The sequence below is a fragment of the Anopheles stephensi genome, chromosome 2 (genome assembly GCF_013141755.1).
Source record: "Anopheles stephensi strain Indian chromosome 2, UCI_ANSTEP_V1.0, whole genome shotgun sequence".
NCBI lineage: Eukaryota > Metazoa > Arthropoda > Insecta > Diptera > Culicidae > Anopheles > Anopheles stephensi.
This window is the reverse complement of record NC_050202.1, coordinates 68,676,907-68,698,565: the sequence shown is the minus strand read 5'-3', so window position 1 is coordinate 68,698,565 and position 21,659 is coordinate 68,676,907. Positions and strand designations below refer to the sequence as shown.

Here is a 21,659-nt window from a genome sequence, read left to right as displayed (position 1 = left end):
TCATCAGTGACAATAATCATATTTACCCATACATGATAGTATTTATTACTACAGTTTTCTGTTTTGTTGAGTGATTTTCCCGCTTACTTCTCAGCTTGTTTTTCCCTATTTTCATTTCCTTTTGTTTTGCTTTCCCCTGTTTCATCACGACGACACAGTCGTTCTTTCCTTTGTTTATATGCACTCAGATCATGCATCAAGATCACTCTCTCTTCCCATCGAGAATCATGTATGCGTTGTTGTACTGTGTATTATGCGTCTTCCACATTCCTCCCAACCTCCCTAATGTTTCATCAGATGTGTTGGGCTACAGTTTCGCTTCACAATGTTACCGTACATTTGTGTAGGCTGTGGTCTGGTATGTGTTTCGTATGGTTCGCAGTTATCGAAACTAGCTCCAGTGAAATGGAACCTTTGGGTTCATTTGTACCTTTTTTTTCGTGAATGTTTTAGTTGTTGTTGTTTTGTTTCTGCTTTTGTTAAATAAGAGTTAATTTTGATTACAAAATGTTTTCTTTCGCTTGTCCGAACAAAATTTTCAAATAGCCCTGCTCCATCTCTCTGGACTCATGCAATCTACCCACCGCCCGGATTTGCTCTCTATTGTTCATTGATTGTTTTGCTTGTTTGTTTTGAAAATAGTACATTCTCGTTTTGCAGCCTAGTACCCAAGGATTTTTTCTCCATTTTTTCTTTAACTGCATTCCTTTTTGCCTCTTCTTTTGCACACATTACACTGAAACGCAAATCCATACTTCGCATTTTGTGAAAACTACACGCATGATGTTCCCGATAATTATGTTTGATTTATTATTTTTATTACAGTTTTGTATGTGTATTTGTGTGTGTGTGTGTTTTTTTTGTCGTTTTAAATACTGTACAATATATATATTTAATAAACTTAGTGCCTTATAACATAAAATAAAACACATTAAAACAAACTGCTAACCCATCCCCTTTCTACACACCTCTTTCTCTCTCACTCTCTCGAATTTCGTGCTTAATTCTTTCCCGTTTCTCGTTTTCCTTTAATTTTACTTCCATTTCTCAGTCGCTTCTGTTTTTTGTTTGGTAAATAATTGGAACCTATTTAGAAGAGGATTTAAATTAGTATCTTCCGATCGTTTGCTTTTTTTCCTTCCCCAACTGTCCAGTCATTAGCATTTGAGAGCTCGTTTTTGCTATCATTTAAAAGCTACTCAACACACACGTACTCAAAACACAATTCGTTGTGTGGACGTTTTCTATTCTTTGTAGCAGTTTTTTTTTTCTTCTTCTTTTGTTTCCCTTGTCTCTCTCTCGCATTAATATAACAAAAAAAAAACAAAAAAAAACAAATTTAAAATATAAATACACTCGTTCATTCGTTTTGTTTCTATCACTCTCGCATATTTCCCCTTTTTTTTTCTTGTTGCAGTAACTTACAAAAAATTACTTCGTTTCGTTTGTTTGCTTCCTTGCAAGGTATTTTCTACACTTTCTTTATCGATTTCCACACACACACACACATACCCACATACTTTTTACACACACACATTTCTCCGCTACTATTACAATATATGTACAATACAAAAATATATTTATATATATACTTGTTTTTGTTTGTTTGTTTGTTTGTTTGGTTTTACAAATTGTGTACGTAAAAGTGCTTCGTTTCTGTACCTGACTGTGACTTTACTGCTGCTTTATCGTAAAAAAGCATCCTTTTCATGTTCATGCTGCATAGTTTTATAAACTATCGTTTCCCACTGTACAATTTGTTGTTTCGTTTATGGGCCTCTTCACTCTTCACTTTGCCAAACCACTAATGCGGTGTGATGGTTTATCGTGTGTTCGGGACCACACTCTTGGAATAAGATGCAACTGCCATTTTGTGTGTTTCGGGACCTTTAAATGATTGTGTTGTCTCTCGCTCTCTCTCTCTTTCTCTCTCTCTCTCTCTCTCTCTCTCTCGAATGCACTGTACCAAAAATATTCTTTTCCTCTTTGCCCGATTCATCCCTAGCGGCTTGCAAATTAGTAGTAGTTGTTATTAGTAGTAGTAGTAGTAGTAGTTTGCAGTTCCGTAATTTACCAAGTCTTTGTGTCTCATTATTATCCATCCACCCAGTCCTCGGGCCGGCCAGCATTAACACATCCACCTTTGGAAGGCGCCCCGTGTTCGGCTTCGCTTTCGTTGCGATAATTCGATAGTTACTTTCTGCGTTGGAGCTGTTTTTGATAAAATTCCACGCGTAACAAAAATTGCAAAAAAACTTCATCATTGGAACTTGCAAGAAATGCGGGAAACCTAATGCAAACTTCCAGCTTTTCCATTTTTCCAGATTTTTTTTGTTATAAAATTTGTTTCCATCGTTCGAAAGCGTTCACGTGCTACTGGATTTAGCTCTAAACTACCGCTGTAGTGATCTCTTTTGTATGTGTGTGTTTTTTGTTTGTTTGTTGGTTTTAACTATGATAAACGAATGCAATATTCTATTTGTTGCGATTTAGTTTAGAACTTGAGTTGTGTGTGTGTGTATGCGTGTAAAACGTGGTTTTTGTTTCCATTTTTTGTTTGTGTGCCACTACTACTAATTGCACTAAATGTAAACAATTACACTATTACCATTGTGTAGGTATAATTGTCGAGTTGATCCCTCTCTTCCCCTTATTATTTCGCTTTTGTTTGTTTGTTTGTTTGTCTCCTCCAAAAGACACAAAGGACACACTGATAAAGACACATACATGCACATCAACACACACACGTTTACTATTCTAAACACAACAGTGATCGTAGCCAATAGACGTAGTAGCAGTAGTGTGTGGTAGGAATCGTAGTAGTAGCAATAGTAGTACTGGGTCACTAACACCCTAATCCCTCGATGCTCGTGCATTGACCATATCGCTTTTTTTTTGTTTGTTTGTTGTTTGCATTCCTTCTCTCGTGTATAGTTTTGCTACTACTGTACGCGATGTTATTATGGTATATTTATGTATGAATTAATCGTTTTCTGCTACCATTAACCTACTACCATCGATCATCCTTCAGCTGTGCCTTTGTATGTTTTTTTATTGTGTTTTTATACAGTGTCTGTGTCTTATTACAAAAAAACAGAAAACAAACACGGTATATATTCGTTTGTGTCGCCTGTTCTCTGTTGGTTTTTGCAATCGATTTATACCATCAGTTTTGTACGCCGCTGTCTGTACCGACCGCTCATCGCAGCATCGCGGCCGCCAGTTTAAGGAGGAAGAATTTCGAAACCGATTCGTGTAACTGCCACACCCCTGCTGCTCAACCATATACGCTTTTTGTTCCGCATTGTTTTGTTTTGTGTTTTGTTTTATATTTTCTTGTTTCCGCTTTCACAGCCTTACACCAACTCACAAAAAAGCTCTCCCCCCTCGGTCGGTCGGTCGGTCACTTCCCTGCTAGGAAAGGAAGTATTTCTAAAAAAAAAGTGGCATGTGTGTGACTGCATTGGTCATGGGGAGAGGATATATTTGTGGATGAGTTTTTGCTTCCGTTTTGGAGGTTTGGGTTATGTTTTGTTTTTGGTGCCCTTCGTAGTTTGCGACGATTAAAAAGTAGGCGCGAGCGCGCGCGAGTGAGAGAGAAGTAGAGCTTGTTACACACTATTGTCTCTGTGGGCTAATTGATTGATTTTACTGGCCATCTTCCAAACGCGGGACAAAAGCGGGATTTTTTGTTTGCTATTTTGTGGAGAGGTTTGCGAACAGCACAGCTACCACCTAGAAGGAACTAGTTGTTTGACTGCGCAGTGGCTTTCATTGCGACGATGCAGGTGTGCTAGGCTTTATTGGTCAATTAGCTGCGCTCTCAAATCCGAAACCACTCTTGACGAAATTCAGTACGCTTCATTCGGTCAATTAAGTAGCTCCCATTCCTTCCGTTTTCTCATCGCGGGAGCTTGTTAGCAAAGTCTGCAAAAAAGAAGGAAAAGGGAAATCATTATTTGAATCCCACCGGGCATCGAGCTATTCGCCTGTTACTTACCTCCACTGGTGCACTAAAACCGCTATCGTGGTAGATTACAAAAAAGCTAGAAGCCGAAGCTCCCGAACGCCATCGCTCTCTCGTTGCGCAGATAAATATGTGCTGTTGGTCGATGGGCGAAGATACTTTCTATGCTCCACCACTACACACACGCTGGATGCACGCTTCCTGGATCGTTCTCTACCCTCACCGTGCAGAGTAGTTTGGTCCCCCTCGGTTGATGCCCCTGATCCTTGGGCACAGCGCACCACAGTGGTGTATTGTTGTGTTTCTAGTATTTAAGTTCGTTAATTGTATTTGCACGATCCCAATCTCTATCGTTCCTTTTTTCCCCTCTGTCTCTCTCTCTCACACCAAAGATCGCTGCTCTGCTTCCGATATCCGATGATATCCGGCATTTCCATTCACGATGCCTTACGATCTTAGTGAGTTAAATGCAGCTGCAGACGGTTACCGCCATTGGGCGGTGCAAGCTCGATCGTTGCCAATCCGTTCGATGCTTGCTGTATCACGCGGAGTCCTTGCGATGTCGGCAACAAGATGGGACTGTACACGACGCCCTGTTAAAATATGGAGCAAACACCAGGCGATATTAGCGTGATTCCCTATGGCACACCGATCGAGCGTAACCGCCCACCGAATACGTACCATCTTACTATCCTTATCCAACGGTGCCAGAGCGAACGTGTTACCATTCATGATGGTGATAACCTTCGTTCCCGGTGGGTCGAGGGCCGCCGTTACGTTAACGGCCGTGCTGTGGTTGGTGGGTTGTGATTGTGTTGCGATAATCTCATGCTTACTATTATCAGTCCGTACGGTACCGTTCTTGCCGATCGTACCGTTGATCAGTTCTTTGCTACCACCTACGGCAGGCACATGCACCGTGGTAGTCGTCGCCGATGTGGGCAGCGTCGGTGCGATGGTGGTCGTGTTGTACACCGATCTTGCCACCGTGCCAACGACCGTGCTGGTAATGCTGCTGCTGCTGCCACTGTTCAGGCCGTTGGCACTGCCACCGCCCCCATTGCTGGTGAGCTGCAGGGCCTGGCTAGGTAAACTCAGTGCGCCACTAACGCCACCGACCGAGTTGGCGGTCGTGATCGCGATCGAGGTGGGCCCGGTGCCGCTCAATCCATTGCTTACCGCGCCGGATGTAACGTTTAGGTTCAGTGGGATAGTCTGGATGGCCGGTGAGCCTGCAGCAGTGGACGTTGCCAGTAGCTGCGAATGCGTAATGCCGACTATGTTTGTCGTACCATTTGCTGCCGGGGAAGAATCAGAAGGAAATCATATTAGTCACGCGAATGGTGTTATATTTTTTTTAGTCCCCAGTTCATCCAAATCCAACTCACCACCGACAATAACAGGCAACGGTGCGGTCGTTGTGGTCGTACCGTTCAGTGTGACGTTCGTCCCATTAATGCTTGTTCCGTTCACCATGGCCAGCGAGGAACTACTCAAATTTAACCCATTCAATGGGGCCGCAGTGATTTTGAGCGATGCTGGTGGCTGCTGGCCAGCGATGCTCGCCATGCCGTTGTGCGCTTCCATACTGCCGGTGCCCTTGGTGGTAAGCGAGAGCGGAGCCAGCAGATTCGTCGCTGCAGACGAAACGGACAAGCTAGACGAGGCCAACGAGGACGGCGAAGACGACGACAGCGACGATGAAGGGGAGGTCGAACTTCGATGCAGTGCCGGGCTGGCACGCGTCGGCGATGACACGGATAGCACCGGGGAGATGGTCGTTTGAAGCTGTAATAGAAAAACGTGCGGTTTTGTTATTTGGCAAAACATTGCGTATACAACCGCTGCCCGAAGTTTGCTACTTACCGGCAGGTTACTGATGGAGGCATTCGTAGCTATACTCGACAGAGAGCTACTGGAACTGTAACGAATTCCGTTCCGTCCCGGTGCGCCTATATCAGATTGTTGATCTGAAAAATGAAAGAAAGAATAGATATGGACATGAGTAAATAAGGCACAAAAATAAATGCACTACTGGAAAACTGCATTACAAATAAAAAAATACAAGATCAATTTTTAAACCCATTTTGTTAACAGAAATTAATATCCATTGATCCACTGAAGGTGATGATGATGTATTTGTCCTCTCCGACTATCCATCCATACATGCATAATGTGCTCGCCCGCAGCCATCAACCGGCACGGAGTAGCCTTCGAGCAAACCGATGTAGGCTGGCTGGAATCAAACGCAACAGAGCTGTCGGTTCGGCCAATGCATTGGATTTGTAATTCGCATCGTTTTGAAATCTTCCCCAGTCCACAAACACACACACACACACACACACGTATATATCGTGGCTGCACACCAAGCGCAAACAACAATCTAAAACGTTGATGATGGTGCCTGGGCAATGTTGCTGGAGCTCTCGATTATAATTGTGAGCCTACCACATCTGCGGACATCTGCATAAAAGGGCAGATTGCAAGTTGCGCAGTGCATCATTTGGTGCCTAAAAGGGAGAGCCCGATAGTCGATGGGGATAGGTGTTGGGGGAATATTTTAAGAACATCAAACCGCACACACGGAGTGGAAAACAGAGGATGGAGGATCGTTTGTTCCGTGTCTCGCACAAAGCTGGTACGTGCGGATACAACACTCTTATCAAGTCAAATTTGTGTCTTCTCAAACGCCCACTATCTCGATCTTGCTTCTCCGCTTTTTGCATGCACAATCCTTCTGTTCTGTCTCTTAGCCTTTTTGCCTCGAAATTCCACTAGGAGGAACTCTTTGTTTGGTGCACCAGATGGGTACGTTTCTTTTACCCCGAGAAAATATTTGCTTCAAGTCCTTACTAAGACAAGAAATACGTATGGCGATCGGATGGTCTCTCTCGTAACCCCATCTATCATTACCTCGCTCCGATTGGACGCTGCTGTTGCTGCTGACGAGATTGACGAGTGTGCCGTTGGTGGGATTGGGCGTAATGTCGGTGTCCGGTGCCAGCCGGGATACATCAATATCGCCCATTTGTGTGATTTCGCGCTTCAGCACCAAAATTCGATTCTGCGACGCAATTTTCTCCTTCGCTAACCGTTCCATTTCGTGCTCGAACTCACGCTCTTTGCGCTTTTGTAGCTGCAAGGAGAACAAAAAAGATAGCAAAATGTTAATTAGACATCGTCGCAACTTGCTCTTCCTTTCTTTGATCTTACCTGAATGTGCCGTATGGCTGCGTGCAGAATGGACAGATTGGAGATCTTTTTCTCGTCGGGCTGTAGACTAAGCTGCTTCTTTAGCTGCTCGAAGCATTCCTTCAGATGAGCCCGTCGATTTTTTTCCAGCTTATTGTGCACCTCACGCGTACCGACGCTGGAACAGAGATACAAAATAAAAAACAATCAGCATCAAGCGACCGGCACTAAAGCGTTATACGATGTTATATGTCTCTCATACTAACTTTATCTACTACTTGTACTACAGCATGCTTGAACAGTGTGTTTGAGGGTGGAGCAGTTAACTTACCCATTGCTGTTGGAGCTGGTCGTTCTCCGCCGCGTTCCCGTCGGGATGTTGGCAAACAGTGCGGCAGCACCGGTCGCACCCTGCCCAGAATTGATTGCCGCTACCGACAGCCCGGAAGCTAAATGTTGCTGCAACTCCAGCGGCAAATGCTGCACCGTCTGATGGTGAGCCGTGCCCAGGATGGGGCTCGTACCGTTTAGCGTACCTGACGCAGTAACGGCGGCCGAGGCCTGCAACACACTGTTAATGTTGATCGGTAGCACACTGGTCAAGCCGGGCGGCAATGGTGACGAACCACCGATACCTGCGGTGGTGCTGCTGGTGATGGTGGTAGCTGGACCGTTACTGTTGGCACTATGATTGATGATGTACCCATTAGTGCTGGAACCGTTGCTGAGATTTAGTGACGATTGGGAGTCGTCGATCGGTGATACGGTTAGCGTCGACGACGAGGACGATGATGACGACGAGGATGATGACGACGATGAGGATGAGGACGAGGAGGAGGAGGATAACGATGGAAGGGTGGATGAGGCGGGCGGTGTCGTCGAGTGCCCGTGCGAAGGATGCACCGACGTGGCAGGCTGCTGCTGATAGTGCGTAGTTTGCTGCGGATGAGCTAGACCCTTGGTGGAGAGATCGATCGTCATCGGGGAGGCGTTGGAAGTGGTGATCGGTACCGCCACATGGTTGACGGTCAGATGCTTCGCATGGTGTTGCGTTCCGTTGGTTGCTATCACGACCAGCGGGGGTGCCGTCGAATGGCCATTCGAAAGTGGCTCATCTGTGAAAGAGACAAGAGCAGTGATGTGTGTTTAGAATAATTTGCCTATCCATCAGTTTGTAACAAATGCAAGAGAATGTGGACATTTAAATAATCTGAAATCACAATGATACAAGGTCTGAGACCTGGTGGGCTGTGAGGGCTATGAGTTCGTTATTTTTCAACTAGGAACCTCTGTATTCATTAGCTAACTCTGCCCTCACAAAGTCCTCAAAGGCGTATAAAATCCTACGGTAACTAAGAAGCTCTATCTTCATAGTTACCCACCCATAAAGTTAATGCTCTCTCACCTAGGATGATCTGTTCTCTCCAGATAGTACGGCTGTCGCCAAGAAGCAGAGAAGTTTAAAGATCTTTTCCCTAAATAAGTGAGAAGCTATTGGGAAGCCTCACCTACTAGAGCTAAGGTAGAGCTAAGAGTCAAAATTCTTTGATATTTTACAGGCATTACACTTTTAATGAGCATATTATTTACATTGATAACACATTCAACGCATTTAAAATATGGAAAATCCTTATCTATTACCCTGGGCAGCAGTCAATAAGGATGTGTTCCTGTTAAAATCAATCATCCATCCCACTGCACAAGGACGGGTACGTCATCATGGGCACAGCCCTCCCATTCCTGTGCACTGCCATAGCCAATGGATGGAGCGATCGATCGGAGGGTAAATATGGGAACCACTTCCCTCAAAGCCTCAGCGCCGATCGTACTGCACAGCCCCGTTCCGTAAAAGCCACCCATAAAACCGTGCAAGGCAACAAACATCCAGCGCATCGCGGTAGTACACGTTTTTGTTGAGCACGCGGCAGCACGATCTTGACGCACCGCCATCCCGCGCCCAATCTCCCCCCCCCCTCCCTCTATGCCTTTCATCAAAACGACCCACAACACTACAGTGCCACCACCGCCACCATTCTCCGTAGCACATTTTGCATAGCACAAGCTCCACGAACCCACGAGCGTGTGGTATTATTACCTCAACAGTTTTCTTCCCAATCGTCTCAAATACTCCACCGTCATCCATTCACTGACCTACACGAGCCCGTCGCCCTACAAAACATGAAAAAGCTGTCGCATGCCGTTCGAGTTAATCCTCGGCGAACGGAGCAGGCAAGCAGGTTTGATGCGCACGCTGCTGTTGCGTCGCCGGTTGTTTTTTTGTTGTCGTTGTTGTTTCGTCGCAAAATAAACCTTACCACAGCCAGACCTTTCCTCGCCCTTGCCAGTACGTACGCTTAATAACCGCATGGACACAACATTCCGACAGTGGCACAGTGTCGCACCGTCCCGCTCTAATCGGTCCCTTTCGGGAAGCGTGCTGCTACCGAAGTTCCCCTGGGCTAACCGCGACACTTGAACGATGTGTGCGTGTGTCTCGTTTCTCCTAGCCGCTAGTTGCTTGATGTAATGGGTTTGATTTTAGCCTACGTTGTACATCCGTTCTTCCGCACATCGACGTTATTGTGGCACATGACATGTGGCACTTCACTTGCCACTCAAACGGCAAGCCAGCTGCTAGAGTCATGGGGTAGAACTTTGCCCAAATGAATATTTTCCGATCAGAACTGATGCTCTCTTCTGGAGTGTACCTCAAATCGATTGTTGCTGCACATTGCTATCACTTGCACAAAAGTTCTTTTTCCCCGAAAAGAAAAACACTTTCCAAGTGACCAAAGAAATTTTGAATAGGGAAAATGACCACATGCTCAAAACAAAAGGCACTGTTCTTCACCTTACGGTGACATTTGCATTCGAAACGCACAATACACACCATTGGTTGGTTTCACCAGTGCAAAAGCATACAGTGCGTTGCTCGGCAGCGTAAGGTCAGAGGTCTTTCGTAATTGTGAAAGTTCCCGGCACAAACGGTGATGCTATGCAACAGGTGTTGCCACCCTGAAAGCACAACAAGGAGCCAGAGATGAACCACAAACAAATACCAACGAACGTAACGAGCACCCACCCAATTAGTCGCCGGCGGCCTCACGGCACGGACAACAATTCACACTTGCAGGACTTCTAATGCAGCCCCCCCCCCACCCCCCTCTCAGCAACCGTTGTCCCGGTGTGCCTACACCACCAAAATAGTGAGTATGAGAGGACCCTCCCGCTGCTGCTGCTGACCAATGTTTCCAGTTCTATGAAGCTGGAAGGAAAGGAAGGAAGGACCACCGGCTCCTTGAATGGGGCAGGCAAACGGTTTACGTAACGGATAACGCGTGTGACGGTCGGAAAGGTAGGCACGTGTTCTATCGGTTGCGTTTGACAATGTGGGGTGGTGGGTTGGAGGGGGTGTGGAGATGTTGGGGGGTGCAAGCATTGTTACGGACGCGGTTAGGGACATGATTACGTGACAAAGGCCTAGCAGGTTCTGGGCGAACACCAAGGCTAGTATAAATTATTATCGCCCTTCTAAACGCGAGCTTTTTTCGAATTCACATTGCGCCTAAAATGACATACAGAATTCCGTGCTTTTTGTTTGCATTTCCTCTATCTTCAATAAATTCCTCATGGGCAGCCCCTCGTTTTGGAAGAAAGAAAAAATAAATCAAAAAGCTTTCAACATTCAGACGGAAACGATCGGCCTAGATCGTGTCTGCAATGCGAAAACCTTCACCCGATTTTCTCTGTCCATCAAGCGACACCATCTTGCGGCTGAGTTACACCATATGCGAAACGCGCTGTAAGAGTGCGTTACAAATAGGTTAGACGATCAATTTCCAATTCTGATTGTCGCATCTCCGGGGACAGTTTCGCAGCACGGCCGGGCGGTGCTGGTAACCTGTCAATCATTGTATTAAGTGATCGAGAAGCGATTCCTGCTCTGTGTTACAAAGTTTAGGAACCCAAAATTGATCCTTTTCCCTTTGTGTGTGTGCGTGTAGAAAAGCGGGTGCATATAATTTAGGTGCAAATCGGTGCCGTCCAAGTACTTATGCATCGATACGTATTCTAGGACTCCAAAACAAGGACGCCGTACTAAGCTACCGCCAGCTGATGTTTTCCGACTCCCGACGGCTCGGGGCGACTCGGGGTGGTGGTTTATGCAAACCGAACCGTGTAATGTGAAGTAATGGCACAAAACTAGAGCAGCCGTATTAAAGATCATGGATCAATGCTCAGCCCAAGCCCTTCAGCGGCACAAGGAGCTGATTGCGTGAATATTCAATGGCAGCTCAATGGAAACCATTCTCATACGAGTGTCTCACCGGGGCATGTAACTTTGGATCGTAATCGGATAATTGATTATCTAACCCGTCAACTCTGCCGAACACGCGTTGCCTCTTGCCCGAGGTTACTTTCAGGTAAAATGGAATTTTTTACACACATTTTACATAACAAAATAATATAAACGGACGTGTGAAACAATTAGTAAAGCAAATTATGGGTGACAAACATTTAACAGCTTCATGGAAGGTGTTCGCAAGGATTCGACGTCAATTCCCGCCACCTTCTTACTTCACGTCCTTACTTATCCCCTAATGCCCAGCACGCCGCACATTAATGCCGCAAGAAAAGTGTGGCGTAACTGGAGAAAAAAAGAGGAAACGAACCGGGGAGTACAGGTGGAAACAGGAGAAAGGGCCTCCGAGAGGAAAACGGTGGCACTGTATGCGTGTCGCATGGTTTGCATTTCGTTGCCAGTCCACGTGAGTCGCCGGTCTCGGGCTCCGGGACTGTTCTGTGTCTCAAGTTGTAACCTCCCCGGTTTTCTTCGAATTTGATGGTGCCCTGCCGAGTCAGTGTGGGGGGAGGGGGGGTTTCAAACGCTGTCGAACACATTAACGAGAGGGACTGAAGAGTGAGAGGGACAATCAACCCACCCAGGTTCGCCAACGTTACGGATAGACGGGTGGCCATGGCCATGTAATGGCAGCATTCTGAGTGGAACTAGCACAGGAACGGGAACGCAACGGGACCGCCTGCGGGCGATGAGAGAGCGAAAGAGTCGCCGACGATTTGCGCACATTCAATCATGACAACTGGGGAGGTACGCCTCATCGCCCGCTCACCCTGTGGAGCAACTCCGGCCACTCCGGTCCTTGATAATCACCCTGGGTTCGTGTACATTGGCGTAACCGCGTGGTTCCTGCCCCTTACCAAATGCCGCCTGCCGCCTGGATGTTCGAACTGGCGCTACGGACGTGGGCCAGAGAGTGAGCGAATGACGTCCGTTGAGTCAGCATACCACACACCACCAAGCCGTCCCTGCTGCACATGGCCGCCCGCCGATACGGCACACATTTACCGATTATGCAATCACAAACATGCTCCTTCCGCTCGGGTCAGAGGCTCTTGTTGCAGTTCCAGTCTGTTGCTGGTGGTGGTGTTGGCGATACTCAACAGGGAGGAAGCTTTGGAGCAACACGAGCGTCGAGTCGCTTCTTCTTCATCACCATCGCACCGCCATCCACTTGGCTGGTTCATCTGTTTTATTTCACGTTTCGGTTGCTTTTTTTTGTTCTTCGTCCTCATTCCTGGTCATAGACTCCTCCTCTATCCACACCACTTCACATCGGATTTTTTTTTCCTGCACTACTGATTCGGCCACTTATCCTCGCCTGTGACTGTGCAATGCTTTGTGCCGGTCACATGTTCGAGCGATGCGAATGTGTTCATCGCAAGTTAGTCCACCGGGGCGCGCGATACCGTTATCAAATTATCCAATGACAGAAAGAGAGAGAGAGAGAGAGAAAGAGCAATATAAAAAGACAACGGGTGAGTGACGGATGTTCTACGCGACCATCCAAATGGCCGAACCATTGAGTGCAAACGTCAGCATAGCTCCACTTTCAAAAGCCAGCAGCACGCGGCGTGCAGTCTGCAATTGGTTGCAAATTTTGGATTCCTCCAATTTCGCCACGCTGTGCTATTTTCGATGGACACGTTACCTCGCACCACGAAAGAATTTCGATTCCAAGGTTTTTTTTCGGTTTGTTTTTGTTTTACATTTGAATTTATGAAAATCGAAACAAATTCGAAGCGGGGAAGAATTGCACTGCATTTTAATGTAAATTGCTACTTATAGTGTAAACTGAACAAACAAAATTGTTGTCGTTCTAAGCGGCTATCATCATTCTTGTCTTACTCACGTCTCCCTTCACATCTCTTTTAATCCGGAGTATATCGGTACTTTCGGTACTACCGCCAGTCAAATATGTTGAACGTACGAATGAATCGATCAGCTTGCTACACGATTGCAAAAAGATCTTGACAGTGAAGCGAGTCCTTTGTGAAATGCAAAGCCACACCAGTGACCATGGACGGAATGTAATGTGATTATAGACCGTTGGCCCGTTCCGTTCTGCTTTCGGCACATGTGCGACAATCAGCCGCAACAACAACAACCTAAACGCATACCTTCTGACCACGTTGGTGAGATCGGTGCAATGGCTATCAGGTTTTGTCATTTAAGGGCTGCATGCCATTGCGATAGTAATGGTTCTGCCATGTTTGATTGTTTTAACTGTGCCTTCACAAGTGCTGTGGCACGTGCACACTCGCCGACTGATAGTAAGGGAAGCCTCGCTTCCCTTCGCTTTTACCCCATGTCAGTGGAATGTTTGCCGTCGACCCTGGGGCTACTATTGTGGTGTGGCAAGGTGATCGCGATGCAACCAATTTGGTATAGTGTATTGTAAAAAAAACAGCTGAAGCATCTAATTTCTATTCGAGTATTTTTACCCGTTTTATAACATAAAAAATTCTACCTCGTCAAGACGCGATCCGGAAAAGGTTTTCTAATTCGATCATGCAGTTTTGTAACGCTCATCTAAAAATATAATTCTAAATATTTTTGCTTTTGTATCGGCGCTACTATTTTCCCCCTGTTAGTTGCGTCGTGTGGAGGAGTGTCGGCGAAAAAACTGACCCACCACGTGCTTCACTGTCCGGCTTGCGCCGATACAAACGTAATTAGATTATCGTATCGCGCTAGGCAGACAGAAAGGGAGGTTTTGGTGGAAAGGGGGCGGTGGGAGAATTAAGCCTACTCTTGTAAACCTGTTACACTACCACCTAACGGAGCCGCACTATGATGCAACGTTAACAACCGGTATAGGGTGCTAATAAATTCGAACGTTAATAAGGAACCTTACAGAGGAGGAGAATATTCTTGAAGCTATTCTCTTGATGTGTATAAGTATGTGATCTATTACAACATTCAATGTACTTTTATGCATTTTTTTTATGGGGCAACAGTTTATCGAAACTTATTACAAACTGCTCATTCGCCTTAATATGACGAAAACAACCAGGCGTCTCCATTGCTTCACTTCCTGAAATACATTGATCAAGATAGAGTTCATTGCGCATGTTAGAACGAATCAGCATAACAAATTCTATTCGTATATAAAACGAAAACAAATTTGCGTCTCCTTACACTCGCTTCCTTCCTTTCTGTGGAATGATACTGACATTGACATTCACCATCATCAACAGTTTATCGAAACTTATTACAAACTGCTCATTCGCCTTAATATGACGAAAACAACCAGGCGTCTCCATTGCTTCACTTCCTGAAATACATTGATCAAGATAGAGTTCATTGCGCATGTTAGAACGAATCAGCATAACAAATTCTATTCGTATATAAAACGAAAACAAATTTGCGTCTCCTTACACTCGCTTCCTTCCTTTCTGTGGAATGATACTGACATTGACATTCACCATCATCAAACCAACCTGTTCGCCACCAACGGGCCTGTGTGTTTTTCGCCGTACGAGCGTACAGTTACATCGCATCGAAATACGCCGATGCAATAGAAATGCAACACGGTGAGCGTCACAGGTGTGAGAGGACCAGAAAGGGGCCGCGACGTGCCACGTCGGGTTGCGGCATTATCATTATTTCAATATTATTATGACTGCCCGGAGAGCAGGAACGAGCAACCCTTCTGCTACTCCAGGCTGACTCGTGGTCCTCGTTCCTTGCGTTTTTCCCCCCCTCTGATCGTGCAGCGAGGTTCAAGTTCGCTGCAGTTCAGCCGAACACTTGAACTGCAGCCGAGAAACGACGCAGGCCGACGACGAACCCGCATCATCGCACCGCGCGATCTATTACCGTCATCGGGGCATCATGCCTGCCTGCCTGCCTTGTTGCATATGATTGCATAACGCATTGCGCCGGTTGCAACCTACAGGCAACCTTCACTGAATCATCGCATCTCCTCCCCCGGGTTCCAGTCTCCCTGTTCTGTCTCGATCATAGTGCAAGCCAATCATAGTGTGGTGGAGAAAATAGAGGGAAAAATCATTAAATCGTAGTTTCTATTTGTCCTAGCCTAAACCCCCATGGTGTTCAGGTTTAAATAGGGAAAAGGTTCGACAGCCCCAGGACCCCTTTGAGTCCAGTGGAGGGAGAGAGCTTTGGCGACATAACAGCAATGGCAGGTGGCGTTGTCATTTGCATGGCCTGTTGCGCATTACCGGTTACCAGTAGGAGTAGCGACTCTGGAATGAGTTTTCTCCTCTTGTAGCGGTAAGATATCCAATGTCAATTACTCTACTTGCTCCTGTGTTCCTGGATGTATGTATAGCGAAAGGAAATTGATCCATTAGTTCCATTTTTCGGTCGGTTACATCCACTGCCTGCGTTGACAAAGAAACAATTGGAAAGAAAGCTTAACGATTAAGCATTGCATCGATGTAACCGGTTCAGTACACGTGCGCATTTTGATTGCACAACGTTTACGGCGAGCATGCAGGAAAGATAAGCCTCCTTTCCATTTCCAACATCCCGAGTCGGCCAGATGGTCGGGCACGGTTGGGGGACGCGGTTGACTGTGGGAAAAGCCACAGGTTCAGCCTTTGAGAGCGTTTTTGCAAGCGTGTACCTGTTTGTGTAGTGCAAATGCACAACACCCCTTGCTGCACGATGTGAGTCGAGCGATTATTTGCTTTTATTATTCGCGAATCTTCCTTCCTTCGACTAGTGCGAAGTTGCATTTGATTAGCACCGATAAGACGGTTCACTACACGAGCACTAGATTGCGGTAAGACAAGAGCGTACAATCAACAAACATGCCGTCTATCTGGCAGACGCTTCCTCCGCTCCATTCCCGTTGTTTGTGGGTTAAGCCCCATCGAAAGGGGCCGTCCCGTCAGAGTGGGCCGGAACGAGCGACGGAGGACGGGGATCAGAATACACCCAGCGGGAACACGACACTTCAACCATTATTATCTAACGTTCGTCGTGCAATTCAAACGTTCCTCCCTCCCGGAACTGTTCCCGCGTTTGCGGTTTGCTCAGCCAGCTGTAGTGGTCAGAAAGGTGAGGTGGAAGGAACTATTGCGACGATCATATTTTGCACCGTGTTGCCCCTCTTCATCCACCATGCCGAATCTCCCTTCAGTATCAGGCCCATAGCGCTGTGATCATGAGATGGAATTATTACGGCGTGCTCTAGCACATGCTTTGCGGTCGGCCGCGTCAACAGCATCGTGTTGGGTGGTGTGATACGCGGTGCATTTTGTTACATGCATACTCGAGAATAGTGGCGGTACGTTGTACTCGTGCATGCATGTAACAGCAGCTATAGAGTGCCTCCTTCTAGCCACACGTACACACAAACCATTAGAAAGCAAGAATGGCAAAAACAAGCGCTTGAAGAGCAATGGAAACTGGAATTTAGAATCGACAGACGTCAATGGCGTCGTGGGTGAGTGTGCCCCCGTAGGGCTCACCTCGTTATGCAATTCCTTTGCGTGGCTCCACTTAAGCACACCTGTGAACCCCTCCCGAAGGTAACGATTTATCAGATCGATTGGATTATGAACAATGAAGCTTATTGGACCATATCCGTCATTGCTCCTTATTTGTTCCAGAAATCAAAATTATTCATTTTAAATGGAGACGCCTGGTGGTTATCTTGTTCCATTGCACATCATATTTCCTCGGTAAAATATAAACAGTTAATAACATCCCAAAATGTTTCAAAAATTTACCATTCATGTAGTGCCGTATCCACTTCTTCTTCGGGGCAGCCTTGAGCTCTTTTTTGCTACAATCTTCGTACTGTTTCACCGGCTCCCTCGACGGCCATCCGCCACTATTAACCGCTTCCACAACTCCGATCGTTTTCATACTAAAATCCTTCGGTTCATCATCCAGCACATCATCTTCCCGCCCGGCAGCATCGTCTTGAAGCTCCCCATCATCACTGCACACCTCCATCGGCCGCACATCATCTTCCTCACTGTTTAGCTCGATTCGATCCTGTTTCGCAGATAATCTACCATCACCGATTGGCGTTGAACAGGCGGACGGTGCCGTCGTTGGCAGTGCGGGTGATACATGGCAGTGGGGACCATTCGGTGAGCTTGGACAGGATCGGCTCGTTAGTGGGTAGTGTCCGGGTGGATAAGCCGTTGCGCTTGGTTCCGTGTCAAACTCGTAAGGATTCGCTGGGGAATCGCTTGACAGACTCGTCGCGGTGGATGGTGGCGCTGAAACGTTGGTCTGTAGCATGGTGGATGCGTTTGCAATAGTCGCCGATGGCAGGAGCTTCATTTCATTGTAACAGCATTTTAGAAAAAGTTGCCGCAAACCATTGTAATCCATCATTGGAGTAGCCTTGGGACTTTCATCGATGGATGCTGGTATGGTGTTACTGGGAAGGACCACCGATTGAGAAGACTGCAACTTTCCAACAGTTTCTGCTGCCTCCATCGCGTACCTATAGTACTCGTACCCCGCAGCTGCTGTTGTGGGAGATCCTCCGGCAAGAGGTATTACATTTGACAGAGGGAGACACTTCAGAACGTTTCCACGGTGATGGTATCCACCACCGGTTGGCACATGGCCTTGATTTAGACTGGTCGATAGTGCATGGTTCCCGATGGAACTACCATACGGTGACGAGTTGGCCGTCATTACCGACGAACTGGCGACAGTGGTTGGTGGTTGGTAATAGTTACCCGAGCTGCTAGCTTTAGAACCACCGGGTGGTTGCTTGAAGTACGGCGGTGAGGATCGTGCCATACCCAGACCTAACGTACCCATCGTTGACGAACTGCCAGCAGGGTTGCTCGAAGGCGAACCTGTGCCGCGCACCCGATCCGAACTGGTCGATCGAACAATACCGTACGCACTTTTACCAACCATTCCAAGCGAACGCTGTCGTGGCAGTGGTTGATGCACTGGGTGAACATTCGGCAGCTGTTTCGGTTGCTTCGGCAATGGGATACCAGTAGCCGTGGGATGATGTGCCAGCGGGTACACTGTTGAGGCAGGAAAGAAAGATGGCTGCTGCTGTCGATGGGGCTGGTGTTGATGATGAGTGGCAACGGAACTAGGCGATGGTTGTGCCGCTGTTCCTAGAATGGTTCTCGGATTAAACCGACCATTAGCCGACACGGGTACGAACGCTGCCGCTCGCCGTCGTGCATTGAGCAGTGCAGTTTCTGGGCCTGGATCTTCGTATGATTTTCGTCTCTCTAGCGCAGAACGTTTGGGAGAGCTCAATCGCAAATGGGGTGCCTGTGGTGGACATCTCGTAGGTACCAGCTGTGCGTCCGTACAGGAAGCGAGAGGAATCGTCGGAGGATGTCCGTTTAGATTCACATTGCTCATGCTGAAGCAAATGCCCACATCGGTCACCATCGCATTACCGTAAAATCCATTTACATCCGCAATCGGTTCAAAGGCACTGGCCGTGGTTGAGGAGCTCGCGGCAGTACTCATAGCACCTGGATTCATCACACCCACCGTACCTGTGGCCGTTGCACCTTCTCTTAAACCGGCTGTCGCAACCACTGGTAACAAGGCAGCGTTCAGGAAGCTGGCAGCGATTGGAGCTGGCGGAGGTGGAGGTGATGGTTTTCCAGCATTAGGCATTCCTGCACTAGCTCCACCGACTGCCTGCATAAGTTGGTGCTTCTTTGTCAGGATCGAATAGGGGAAACACTTTTCCATCTCACTGCGTACGGCCGCCACCTCGGGCAACATGCCGACGGGATTGGGTTCGTCGCAGAATAAACCCTGATTGCGACTTTGGAAGCGTTTGCTATCGTTGTACATCTTCGTTGCTTTAGAACGTCACGGAAACGGAACTATATTTTCTAGCTTATATGTCAGTGTCGAACGTATTCTCGATCAAACATGAATCTATCACAGATCCGACGGCCGACGGTTGGTCGAATTTTCCGCGTATACCTTTACGGACACAACGTTAACTAACGTGACTGTCGACATTGGTGGTGTACATGGTCAGTCGTTCAGCTCTGCTTCAGCATTTTACACACTTTTCTGCTGTTGCTTCATAACGATTCGATTTACTATCACTTTTTCTTGCTAGAGTACATAACAAACGGGAGCTCGATTTTGTTTAACAACAAACACTTGGATATCTTTCAACTACTAAAACGCGGCAAAATTTTGGCACATTTGCGCACAATTACGCTCACTATCACAGTATTCCGTTTGAGTGCCAACACTAACAAAGGCACAATTTGCACGGGAACACACTTGTTTCACAGCCTAACAACAGACAGCTTTTAGACTTTCGAAGATTCTATGGATTCACCATTTAAAAAACGATCACAAATGAGGTGCTGTTAACTGTGGCACAATTTTGCATCTTTTCAGAGTGATACTTTTTGTAACAGAGTTCGCACATTGAGTTCTCCCTGTTGGTCTGCGGGATGGAACTACGGATACGATGTAAATTCGCGACTAGCTATTTCGTTGGACGACGACGAAACCCGGTGAACGTCCGGTCGTACCAAGGAACGGACCGCGACTGAGCACTACATTGACCGGTCCACCGATGAAGCCGGTTTGCCGTAAACATTCTACCGCGGGGCCCAAACAACATGGTCACCCGAAGCTCTATCGCAAAGTTCTCTCACCTTGCGAGTACGACGATGATGGCGATGACAGGCGCCTGTCGCTCAATAGGCGTTCGGTTGTCTCCATTCAATGCAAAGCTTCGGCGAACACGTTGTCATCGAAACGTTTCGCTTTACTTGCCCTCATTTACTCGGTGTCGCTCTCCGGGTTCGTTTCCCGGTACTCGTGCAATTAACGAGAGTACGCTCCAGCGAGAGCGTTCCTGTACGCTACTCCCGACACGATCACGAGAGCACCTTGGAAACGAACAAAGGTTCGGACAAAACGGCCGATCTGACGAGCCGCGACGGTTCGGCGATCATCTTCTCCCCGCGTCATGCACTGTCATACACACAATTATGCCGCCCGAAGAGGACCGTCCACCTCACACCATCGCACACGGTCGCATCCGTCAAGGATTTGTGCGAACGCTGGCGAAGGGCGATCGATCTGTGCTTACTGCATACAGCTTCGCACGATCTTCGCCCTAGCCGAGAGAGTATTGATTCTTACAGCCTGTTTAGGTCCATTCGAATGGGCACAGTTTGTGCTGGCATTAAATCGTGAGGTATTACAAATTTAAATTAAAACCCCTAGCACAGCCATCGACTGGCATCAGCGAATGCAGTTCCAAAGGTAAGCGAAACTGAACCACAGACCTATCGGTAGCTTTGGCACACTGCAATCACGCTTTTTTTAAAGATTAGAACCCGATAAAGGAATCGGAGATAGGAGTCGTTTCATTCATGCACCTTCCCGCCAACTCCGGCATCTAATCGTATATCCGCGATCATCAAATGTGACATACCCATGATCCACCCGATCGCTACGAGCTTGCGATCACTACAGCGGAAGTGACTGGCGGGAACGTCACAGCCATCAATCGTCCAGCATAGACGCAGATGGTATGACTTATTCATGGCCCGAAAAATCTCCAGCATCGAGCAGAATAATCGTACCGTTCGGTACGAGGCACCATGCGCCTCCATGCATAAACACTGGACATAGACGACATACGGAACGGCGCACGCATTTGATAGCACCCGTGATAAGGAAAGGATCGAGCACGCTCTGTTCCATAATGCATCACTCTAATGCTAATACTGCGCGGTGAGGTGTGCTGTGGGGCTTTGTGTGGGTTGAGTTTTTGGGGAATTGCCGCCCACGAATTCCACGCTGTAAAGTGCGTACATTCGGTGGGATGCGTCAATTAGCATGCGTCAAGGAGATGTGCGATTTTCTTTATCCAGTTCTTACGTATCGGGAGTCTGGGAGTTGGTAACAGCGAATAGTCGCGAACAGCTCGGCAAGCTTTTCGTGTTAATGACCGACAGGTTGTTTAGAGGACATTCGCAATCCTGGCAAAGTCCGCACGAAAGGATGTGTTGCGTGTGCGTGTGCGGATGAAAAAAAATATGAATGTACATTTCAATTAGATAGTTTACATCCAGACGCATCATTTGATTAGGGGCACACAAGTCAGGAGCAACTATTTAGACCTTAACGAGTATTTTACTGATATCCGCATGATTTTTCTTCTTTAGATTGCGT

General features: G+C 47.1%; 1 protein-coding gene across 4 annotated transcripts in view; it reads right to left on the bottom strand.

Annotated features, from left to right (window-relative positions):
* Positions 1-169: 169 nt before the first annotated feature.
* LOC118504492 (mucin-5AC-like) overlaps positions 170-21,659 on the bottom strand; it is a 56,164-nt gene continuing 34,674 nt past the window's right edge. For 3 of the 4 annotated variants that reach the window (XM_036039012.1, XM_036039015.1, XM_036039014.1), the window contains 8 exons: positions 7,491-8,274; positions 7,181-7,337; positions 6,881-7,103; positions 5,834-5,937; positions 5,356-5,755; positions 4,649-5,265; positions 4,001-4,560; positions 170-3,927 (listed from right to left, as the gene is read on the bottom strand). In XM_036039012.1, the coding sequence (XP_035894905.1) occupies positions 4,423-4,560; positions 4,649-5,265; positions 5,356-5,755; positions 5,834-5,937; positions 6,881-7,103; positions 7,181-7,337; positions 7,491-8,274 (2,423 nt within the window). In that variant the 3' untranslated portion in view covers positions 170-3,927; positions 4,001-4,422. Of the gene's footprint in view, positions 3,928-4,000; positions 4,561-4,648; positions 5,266-5,355; positions 5,756-5,833; positions 5,938-6,880; positions 7,104-7,180; positions 7,338-7,490; positions 8,275-17,224; positions 20,107-21,659 lie in introns of those variants that run through there. The other variant, XM_036039011.1, reaches the window with a different exon arrangement.